The following is an 11,389-nucleotide window of genomic DNA, read 5'->3' as shown; positions in this document are numbered from 1 at the left end:
CCACAGAGACGGGTGTGATACTCCCACATCCACAGCCCTGTCCCAACCAATTGCCTTCACTGGCTGGCAAGTAGCGGGTGGGGTGGGGCAGGGTAGGGAAAAAGATGAGGGAAAATCAAGAGAACAGAAAAACCATGGTATATTCATTTAACCTTCCACAATAGTATATAAATAACTAGGATTCTCCAGATAGTCTCCAAATACAGAGAAGCCTAAAACACTTATCACTGAAGGATATGCAAGATAGTCAACAATCATTAAATTTTAAAAGGAAACGTTATTGTTTATGCACACATTCTTATGAAGTATAAAAACCCTGTGTGACCAACACCAAATTCAGGGGAGAAAAAAGAATGGGATGAAAGGAGGGCCACTGAATGAAGGCTGCTATTCTCTCTCCGGCTGGCTGGGAGGGCCACAGGCGACAGTTGTATTCTAGTTTTAAATAAAGTATTTCAGGGACACAAAAAAGTAATAAGACAAGCAAGTCAAAACTGAGAACCAGTTCTTTGCAATTGGCGGGTGTGTGTTGGGGGCTGGGAATGAGTGTGTGCAAATCGCTGGCAGCAAAGAACATAAGAATTATGGGTTCAGACCTCTATGTCCCTTAGTATGGTTTTGTGACCCAAAGTCAGGGTTAAATTTTGGACCCAGTTAGCAACAAAATCCTCCTTTGCAAAATAATTCATAAGGAAGGACTATTTCTCAGGTCTCTTCTAGGTGAAGCAAAACATTCCAGAACAAGAATATCGCTAGCAAAAGAAAATGTTATTTTGTCAGGATTCCACATGGCCGCAGTTCGAGACAGGCAGGTTTCACAGGGAGTTGGTTGGCCCGTGTAAACTGGCAGAGGATGAGAGGAAGCTTCCCTGGCCAGGTCCCTCAAATCTTTAAGGCCCGAAAGGGACAAACACGGCACTTCTACCACGAAAGTCTTAGCCTGAATTAGCCTCCCCCACTGCCTCCTCAGGAGAGGGCAATATTATGGCTCACCTAATAGTGCATGTCTGTTACGCTGCCAAGTCCACAGGGTAGTTGGAAGGTAAGCACATCTATGCAGTGAACAGAAAGGTGCCCAGTCATAAGTCAGGACGTGACATGACAGGGGCGCCCCGGTGGCTCAGTCAGTTGAGTGTCTGACTTAGGCTCAGGTCACGATCTCACGGTTCATGAGTTTGAGCCCCGCGTGGGGCTCTGTGCTGACAGCTGAGACTGGAGCCTGCTTCCGATTCAGTGTCTCCCTCTGTCTCTGCTGCTCCCCTGCTTACACTCTGTCTCTCTCTCAAAAATAAATAAAGATTTAAAAAAACTTTTTTTTAAAGAAAAAGAATGTGACATTACAAATTGTGGATTATAGAACATAAAAACAGAAAACTCGGTAGTGATATAGGTCCTGTATCCCCTTGGTGAAACTCATGGAAAATAATTCACAGAATACTTAGGGAAGTGTTGATTTCTTCAGTGGAACCAGAAATGGAGACACCTTGAGAATGTTTATCTGCAGAGGGAAAAAAAGGCAATGCTAAAACCTTTTTAGAGTTTGTGGGTACTTGAAACAAAAAAGTCTTCACAAAATTTGAAAATACGGCTGTATTTCTATACTAATAATTTCATTAGAGCTTGAAACTTAGTATTTGGAATTAATTTCATCTACTACCATTTTACCAAAACTTACCTGGGTCTAATCTTCTCTATGTAAAGGGATCTAGAAAACACAAGTTTCCTGTCCTTCTTGCCTCCACAGAGCCATGGGGACTGAGCCCGGGGACAGGTCTAGAGACGGGGCACACAGCACAGAAAGCTCATGTGTGCCCACGGCCTCCTGGTTTGACATTTACAAAAGTTACATTCAGTCCCCAGTAAGTACCACCCTGCATCGGGTCAAGTGTACTCTTGATTTTCCTTCCAATCTTTAAAACAAAGTTGCAACAAATGGATGTTTTGGCAGTTTTCCTCACCTTGCATACTATGTGAGTGCTGCTGCAAGGGGCCATATAGGACTGTGTATGAACTGTAGGATAATTGGAGCTATGGCAGAGCTTAGCACGGACATCTCCCCAGGGACAACTATGAGGGGTCAGCTTCATTGTTCTGAAGTCCCACCCTGTGGTGAAATTTGCTTTTTCCATCTCTCTGAGCATCTTCTAAGGCTGAAATATATGCTTGATGGGTGACTAAATCAAAACTACACACTGACATAACCTACAAAATGAGTGTCACGTCCTTGGAGTAGAATTAAACGTAAATCACCCTTCAGAGGTACCTTGACCACACTCAGTCCTCAACTCACTGTCTTTACTCCATAGGGTCCAGGAGGGAAGCTGGAATAGATAGTGCCTGTTTATATCCCTGAGCTTGGGGTTCCTTCCTTTTCCCATTTATGGAGAGCTATGTGAAAAGTAAAGAGACAGGAAGGAAAAACCCTCGGGGTAGCCATTTACCAAACATGAAAATCTCTGAATTCCTCAGAACACTTAATCCTAATAGCAGGCCAGATTTATGAAACCAGCTTAGGAGAACCCTTGAAATAGAGAGGACATTTAGAATGCTCCCCACTAAAACTCCAGGCAAGTACATCAGCCATCCTAATTAGTAAATAAGTCTAACTCGTGATCATAAGGCAAGTTCTTTGTTTATTCTTTAAAAAATGTTAGATGACAGTACAAGCTACCAAAGTCTAAGAGAACCTAAATACAATTACATTTTTAAAAATATGTCATCTATATTGTAGCAACACTAGTTGATCCAACCTGCAGAAACCTATAAAAGTTAAGACGAATTCTGTTGATCTGGAGATTAAGTTCTGAAAGTGCTTCAGTAGGAAACTTATTGCAGAGGGAGAACTGCGGGTGGTTCCATGAGAGACACATGCATGTACCTGAAATGAGACCCAAAGGATTTCAGTGTTGTAAAATCTTGGGCCACAGAAAACTTTCAACAGTAATTGAACAGAAGTAGTTTCAACAGAAAGGAAGAAAGCTGTCCGACTGTATGTACTACAAGCTGACAAATTATACATCTGGACCTCTCTCAACTGATTTCCCCTGATTTAACATGCAAGCCTAGTACTAGAGATCCGACTTGTTCTATTTTTAATTCTGACATTCCTATAACCTATTAAAGCTTTAAATCAGTAAGCCCAGATAAGAAAATCTCAGAAACTTACTTTGAAGCCTTATACTTCTCCCTAATTGCTTGCTGAGGTCGATGGGGTATATCGAGGCATGCTTTATGTAGCTCACTCAGGCAAGGCACAATTTCATTTAATGAATAGCCTGTAAATGCAGCCAGGGTTTCTGGCTAATCAAGACAAAAGAAAAAACTGCATCATATAACTTCATAAGATTATCAGAAAGCTGAAGATAAAACTGTGAAATAAAGGAAATTGATCACTTAGGAAGTATCCACATTCATCTCAAAAGAAACTGTAATCCTCCTTCAGTGACTTTAGAAAAAAAATATTAGGAAGAACACTCAGAGTTCTCAATTTGCTCATATTATATTATTTATAATGCTCGGTTTGGGACAAGTTACTTTGACCTATTCCCTCATGAGCAGGATTTTTACTGGTCCCTAAAGAGCCTCTACTTACCAGACACCATATTTACATAGAATATGAAAGATTCTTAGTGAAAAGCAGGATAGTAAGTAAGTATTCTAGAAAGTAAAAGTAGACATGCCACTTCTTTCAGCACAAAAGGAAGCCTTCAGAAGCAAATCAAGGGATCCATTTTCAATCTTGCCTCTTCTTGGACCGACAGGCAATACTAACTGCCCTGTTTCCTTGAAAACTTGCTACAACCTTCTGACCATTCTAAGTGGATCCAGGTTGTTTTACACAGAGGGGAAAAGTCAACAACTTTTGCTCACCTTGTGTGAGGGGGGCATTGGGGGTTCCAGGCCTGCTTCTTTTCAATAAGCATGCCAACACCATCTCCTTGACTTCCTGCAATCTCTACTCCAAGTCACTGAGTCAAAGTCATAAAGGCTGACCTGTAAGACTCAGTGGCATATTGGAATCTGCTGGCATGACAACCAGTTCCTTATTAAACCAACTCTCCCTCACTCTAAGCCTTGGGAGTTACTGAACAGATTTTTACATAGGCCTTGAATCTCATCTAGAAAGAAGTAGAATCTTACCCAGAAGTGCCTGTTCACAGTATAGTTTGCCAGGCAATATGCTGCTGCAGCTATCAATGAAGGAAGATATTTCAAGAATGGGTCAGCTTCAAGTAGACTCAGTTCTGCTACATACTAAGCACAAGAGAGAAAATCCCAGTGGAATTAGAAATGTGACTAAGGTTACACGTAAACCTAGAAATGTCAAGGGAAAAAAAATTGTCTTATCTCTGTTCATCCTGTATCTAATGATGAGCAGACAAAAACAGATGCTCAAAATTATTCACTTTATTAATTACTCAAGTTATTAATTGCTATGTCTTTCCATAACCGGAATAACATTTATGTTGTAGTAAATGTCAGTATACAAGTATTTGGTCCACTTGCACATTATATATGATAGATTAACTTATCTTATACTAGTACTACAGACTTATGCTAGTCAGGTAAAGTAGCACTGATCTGGCCACTAGTGTGGAAGAGTCTTTGGCCAATGGCAAAAACACAACCATATTGAAGCTATTAATTTGTCAGGCAAATGCATTCAGTTCAGAGGCTAGAACAGTACCTCTGAGAACTTGTTAGATTAGAAGAAACATACTGTGAAACTTACACGTACCCATATTACTTTTTGCATAGCATATACATACCGGATATACTAGCTCATAGTATCGTGGTTAGAAAGCAAGTTTTCTAAATCAATACTTCAGTGCCTTCAACTCAAGTACTATAACCTCAGGTGACCAAATAATGCTTCATCACTTAATACGTCAGGATAAGATCAGAGCCAAATCAAACCGCATTTACTTTGTTCCCATGCTGTAAACCTAAGAAGAGGTATTGCTCGCATGTGGTCTGTATCCGACAAGGGAACAGCTTCCAAACTTGAATTTCTTTAAGAGTTGGGTGATTAGACAATCCATGCCTACCAAACATGATCAACCATAATGTCTTGGAACCACAAATCATGGTCCTAAGATTAGCTCTCTTGAATTCCTAAAGAGTTTTTCTGTGCCCAAGACAAAGAACTAAAAAAGAAGGAAGAACTGAAGGATGATCAGGAAAGACTACTTTTTACTCTCCTTGGCTCCCAAGTTCCTGGAAGTCACGTGGCCTACCTTGGCCAAATTTTCAGTCCTGACGCACACTCCTTGTCTCCTTAAGTACTGGAGGAGAAACTGGTTAGTGGTTGGCACGGTCAGATCAAAAGCTAGGACTTTCAGGAGCAGGTGTTCCATCCTTAACAGTTGTCGTTTTGTGTAAGTGTCATCAGTTATATAGACAAACTCGTCTACTTCAGGTGGATATATTTCTTCATATTTCCTGTGAAAGGTAGAGAGTTTTTGGAAGTAAAGCTTGGAACCTGCATTCTCACCACCATGCCTCTTGTGTGGCCCTCGCAGACTTCTTTACTTTTTATCCAGATACCCACTTAAGTATCACTAAATGGTACTGGCCTGGAAAATATTAGGGCTTGGTGCCAGAACCAGAACATGAGTATTAATGTTGTACTTATCGCTAGGAATAGTAACAGAAACAATTTCTAACTGAGGATTTTAGGTTTTGGCCTCTGATAGGCTGAAAGATTCCGAATGACAGACACACAGATAAATTCGTCTTAATTCTAGAGACCTCACTCACTCATCTTGTGGGAAAGAATGTTATATTGAACACAATAGTTGAACAAAAATTCCTTAGAACTTAGGTCTTTAAAAGGATCATGTTCAGAATTCCCTAATGAATTAGCAAGTGAGGCTATGTATCCAAGAATAAAATAATGATATAATTTCATTATTACCAACTTTTGTTTTTGTTTCTGCTTTCTGTAGGGGAATTTTGGCAAGTTTCTAGGCATATTAAGTAGAATATCTGAGACAAAAAGATAGAAGAAACTACCATCCACCACAGGTCACTTAATTAAAGGCAGCTCAGCCACAAGCCAGCTCTTTTTTGTACATAATGAGCTATTATTATGAATGACTGATAGTAACAGGAACAAGCTGAAATTGTAACCAAATAAACTGTGCTATTACCATTTGCTAGATCCTGAAGATGGCTTTTCTATAACCAAAATCTTCTATATAACCAAAATATTTTTGTATTAGAATGCAGTCAAAAGACCACCCTGCAAAAGTTAAATTGGATCTTGAATCTGAGCTGATGGCTGCCTCAGTCATGATACTGACCTTGTTGCTATAAATCTTAAATACCTGATTTGAAGAGTTAAGATTCAGTTTGTCAGTAAATACTGCAAAAAATGATGATACTTTATCAAGGAGGTATGAGTAAGCTTTAGTTATAAAGCACTGCATTTCCTCAATAAAAGGGAAACAGAATCAAGCGTTTTGACAGGCTGCAGTCTTACATTAAGCTGAAAGAACACTTACGAAGCCAGAAGAATAGCTGCCGTTCCCACAAGCTGCAATTTCCCTCTCAGAACAGACATGCACGAAAGAAACCTGTCCAGGAAGTTGACGGCCAGGTAGAGAGTCTCTGCTCGAAGCTTATACTCTTCGCCGACCTCAACCAGCCAGTCCACCAGAATTGTTCGCATGCCTTCTGTGATGTCTGGTTGCTTCCTCATGTAGTATGCTTTGGGCCTGTGTCTTATCTGTGTGGAAAAAAGAGTTTTGACACTTAAATCGTTGCCCTATCATAACGATCACTCCACAGCACAGTTGCTATTTCAAAAAAGAATCTCGTGAGCAAAGGTTAAGAAGACACTGATCAAGAGCCAAAGAAATCTTTACTATGGAAAAAAGTATGTAATCCAATTGATAACAAATAACTTAAAGGAGGGGTGGAAATAGCAATATGGCTTATTACTAAGAGTGAAATACTTAATGTACAACCCCTCTGAATCATGGAGAAATAGTCCAGGTAATTGCTACTCGCTTCACAACTGTTATTTTTCATAGATCTTCCTATGTTTAGATGTCGTAAGAATGCTCTTCACTAATGGTTATGGCCAAGAGTTTATAACTATCTTATTATTAAATGTTTTGGGTGCTGGAAATTGAAATAGAATTTGGAAAACTCACTTCAGCTTCTCTAAGGTACTGATGAATTTCTTCAGCATATTCAGTCACATTTATCACATCTGTACCAAAATCTGATGCATCTTCAGACTGGGAATGGAGAGATGAATCTACCAGCATAGGGGAAACTGTGGGGGTTCAACATTATCAGGTAAAACATTGAATTTAAAAATTCATTCCAACCACTAACCCTCCACAGGCAGTTGTGAAAATAAGTCATTACATCATGGATTTCTCCTGCTAGTTACATGCTATTGAATGCTGTAGGCAATTATGAACACGGGGTACCATCGGCCTTAGGTGAGTCAGATTACCTGTGCTAAAATCCAGCACGAAGTGAAGGTCTGACTGGAGTGTGCTGGTATCTACCTCATACACATCCTCAAATGCCATCCCCTGTCTCCCTGTGCAGCTGTCTCCGTCCCCCTGCTCAGGCTCATCCATGTAGATATCAAATCCTTGCTTGGCTGGCACCTGGCCCCCGTAGTCAGCGAGCACTTTCTTTCCAGCTGGAGGGAAGACATTTTCTGATCCAGAGAAACACCTGATTGTTGTAATCCCCTAGAAGAGAGTTAAGTTTTTTGTCAGAGGTCACCCCAAAAATTGTATAGGTGATGTAAGCCTGTGTGACTCAAACCAGGAGTCTGGGAAGATGAAAGGAGGCTTAAATTGAAATATCTAGGTCTGCAATTTAATTTCAGAAAATGAAGCTTCGAAAGTATGACTTCTCCCTTATCTTTGTCTATATCTGACATTTGGGAAAAGAGCTACCTGTAATTTGTCATCTTCCTCACGTATTTATCAAAGGGGACTCAAGATTATAGAAAAAAGGGAAAGCATAGCTTTCCTCCAAAATGAAATAGGTATTACAAGGGGAGAAGGGGATTGTTAATTGCCTTTCATACTTGTAGCTTTATGGGATTTCGTAAGTACCAGCAAAGCTCTCACACACAGTCACTGAGTTCCTGTAGTCTTCCTCCTTAAATAGCTTTTAGTCAGTAAGCTCCTCTAAAGTTCCCATTTTATACCCTGTTATTTAGAAACATGATCATTTTAGAAACTCATACTACTAACTTCTCTTACAAAGCCATAGAATCTTTTGTATGACATAATGTAATGTAATTACCTCGGGGAAATCTATCTCTCAATCCCTTTTCTTTATCCCTGTAGCATTGCAGTGTACAAACCCTCCATGAACAAGCACATTACCGTGAGTCATGCAGGAAGGCCTGAATGCAGCTGAACCAGGGTAGGTGGGCAAGGTTTATGAATCTGAGTTATATTTATGAAAATGTTAGGTCTAGCTACTGTATTAACATTTTATTGTTTATAATTAATCTTGGTGTTTCCTTTAGAGGCTACTTTCAAGTTAGTATGTGTTTTCCATAACTTTCCCTTATATCTAGCAAATTAAATATCTGGCTTATTTCTAGTAAGAAAAAAAAAAAAAACTCCTTAAGATAGTACTAGAAAAGAGATAACGGAATATATAAAGGACCAAAATCATAAGTTACTAGAACCATGACTCCAAGTTACTACCAAGTTTGACTTTTGCTCAAAGATATATGTATGTGGGATGAGACATATATTCATTAAATAAATATTTACTGATCATCTACTATGTACCAGACACTGTTCTAGGTGCCCAGAATTTAGCAGTGAACAAAATGTTCAAGAAGGTTTGCCCTCATGGAGTTCATATTCTAGCTCAGAGGGTAGGGAAAGATAAGACAAGATCTATTATACTGGATAGCGTTAAGTGCTTTGGAGGAGAAGAACACAGCGAAAAGAGAGTCCTTGCCATTTTAAACAGTGTGATCATGGAAGGTCCTAATGAAGAGGACAGAGTTGAGCAAAGATATGAATGAGGTAAGGGAGTAAGTCACACAAATAGAGGGGGGAAGTGCATTCTGAGCAGAGGGAACAGCATGGGTAAATGCCTGGATGTTCAAGTATGTCTTAGAGACACAGCAAAGAGCAAAGAGCAAAGAGCAGCAAAGGGCAGGGTGAGAAAGAGAGTAGTGTAGGTCACAAAGTCAGAAAGAAAAGAGAAGCCAGATCAGGTAGGCCTTACCACAGACCATTTAAGACTGTCTGCTACTCAGAGGTGGGAAGCCACTGGAGAAGCCACTGGGCAGAGGAGTGGTATCATCTGATTTGTTTTAATACGACCACCCTGGCTGTGTATATGTACAGAGAACAAGTAAGATGAGTAAGATGACCAGTTATGAAAGTTGCAAATTCTCAGTGAGACACAAGAGGGATCTGAACCAGTGTTGACAGCAGTAAAGATTAAGAGGTAAAGAGATTCCAGACATTTTAAAAAGGAGCCAATATTATTTTCCCAGAAAATCTGATGTGAGGTGGGAGAAAAAGAGTCAAAGATGACAAAGGTTTTGGGGCTGAATAATAGGAAGGATGGATATTCCATTCACTGAGATGAGGAAGACTTTTGGAACAGTTATTTGGGGCTAGGGTTAGTGTTTGGTTTTGCACAAATTTGAGATGTCTATTACATGGTCCAAGAGAAGATGTCAAGTAGGCTACTAAATACGTGAGCCTATAATATAGCTAAGAGGTCCAGACCAGAGATAAAAGTATACGTCATCAACAGATAGATGGTACTTAATGCTAACAGGCTTGAGAGATTGCTTAGGGAGTACATTGCAGATTCAGATCAAATACCAAGCCCTGAGTATTCTTTTAGAGATTGGATAAAGAAGAAACAGGATATTGAGGCTGAACAGCCAATGACCTACGTAGACAACAAGGAGAGAGTGGTGTTCCCCAGGCGGAGTGAGAAGAAATTACCTCAAGAAATAAAGAAAAATCAACTATGTCAAATGTTGCCAGATCAGTCAAGTAAGGACAGGACTAAGAACTGAGTCAAAAGAGAACAAGTGAACTTGATATCCTAATCCTCCTCCTGTTGGAGTTTATAGTCTAGCAGGATAGACAAACTCAAGAATTATTGCTATAAAATGGGTAGTCACTACAAAGAGCTGTGAAGTTGAAAGGTTAAGATGGAAAAAAATTACAGTATATTTGTATGCTTGAGTTTAACCGAGTAGACAAGACTAAGGATAGAAAGATGAGTTGCTGGAATGACATCCTAGAAGAGGCAAGAGGGCATAAGGTATACTGCACATGTTGGGGGAGTGGGGGGGAGTTCACCTTGCATAAGATCAGGGACACATAAGTCATACAGTAGGATGCAGATGGCAGGGCACACTTTTTGAAGTAATTTCGCCTAGCCTTATCCCATCCGGATTCTAACACCATCTCCAATGAACACAGCAAAGATTTTTCAGGATTGCCTCAGGCACAACCTATGTCAGTCTGAACACCACTCTGATCTGGAGGAACCCCAGTTCCATAATTTATTTTGGTGCATCAATATTTCCTCTTAGCCCAGTGCTTAAATGGCTTTACGTATACTTAAAAGATTCAAACAGTTCCTAGAGCTATTTCCTTGATATTAGAAAAATAATAAAATAATTCACTATTTCTGGTTGGAAAGGGGACCAAAGTGATCTTTAACAAAATCAATGTCCCTATCGTCCAGATTCCAGGGCTGGAATACTCATGGGTATTTGTTGGCAAAACTGCAAGAAAAACCCACCTCCCACCATGATGTAATAGCCCTTCTCAACAACCAGCTTCCACAGCAGTTCTCAGTCATTACCTGGCCACAGGACCTCCTGTACTGTCCATTCTCAGTTAGCACCCCTAGCACTGTTCTTTGTGGGGGATCCTGGCCAAGCTGGGCTCTGGTTACCATCTGACAGCCATCAGGACCTCGAGACAGTGGAACTAGGGCTACTCCGCTTTTGGAGCCGCTGCAATGCATACCCTCGGTCTCCACAGGGTGCAGCTAGAGAAGCAGAAACAGACAAGCCAACGGTTAGTAACCTATTCCACCTTGGGCTCCAAAGCATGCAGTGAATATCTAGGAGGGAGAGCACTAAGATATATGATTTTCCCTACAATTATTAGGGCTGAAAAGAAAAGCGTGAGCCACTATGGAAGTGATCAAAGCTGCTTTGAAACAAAACAGTGATTTGAATCTCTCAAGGCTTTCTTCCAAGACCTGGTGTGACGGCTGGAGGGAGAGATTAATCCTGACAAACCTCCGAGCCAGGATACTAAACGCCAGGTTAATCGGGAGTCTGAAACCACAAGCTCGAATCTTCGAGTCTTTCCCGACTGCTATGCTTATCTTATCCCGCACC

General features: G+C 40.4%; 1 protein-coding gene across 1 annotated transcript; it reads right to left on the bottom strand.

Annotated features, from left to right (window-relative positions):
- Positions 1-2,826: 2,826 nt before the first annotated feature.
- CCNA1 (cyclin A1) lies at positions 2,827-11,019 on the bottom strand. The gene is made up of 8 exons (XM_047076171.1): positions 10,843-11,019; positions 7,472-7,718; positions 7,161-7,285; positions 6,507-6,730; positions 5,238-5,442; positions 4,141-4,254; positions 3,167-3,300; positions 2,827-2,878 (listed from the first exon to the last, which is right to left on the bottom strand). Exons 1-8 carry the CDS (start codon positions 11,005-11,007, stop codon positions 2,827-2,829), a joined length of 1,266 nt encoding a protein of 421 aa, XP_046932127.1. The 5' UTR covers positions 11,008-11,019.
- Positions 11,020-11,389: the final 370 nt, after the last annotated feature.

Source organism: Lynx rufus, unplaced genomic scaffold (assembly GCF_022079265.1).
Source record: "Lynx rufus isolate CCGP_SWC_20201006 ecotype Redwood Valley unplaced genomic scaffold, mLynRuf1.p SCAF_1, whole genome shotgun sequence".
Lineage (NCBI taxonomy): Eukaryota > Metazoa > Chordata > Mammalia > Carnivora > Felidae > Lynx > Lynx rufus.
The sequence above is the reverse complement of the archived record's forward strand: the minus strand, read 5'-3'. Positions and strand labels throughout refer to the sequence as shown.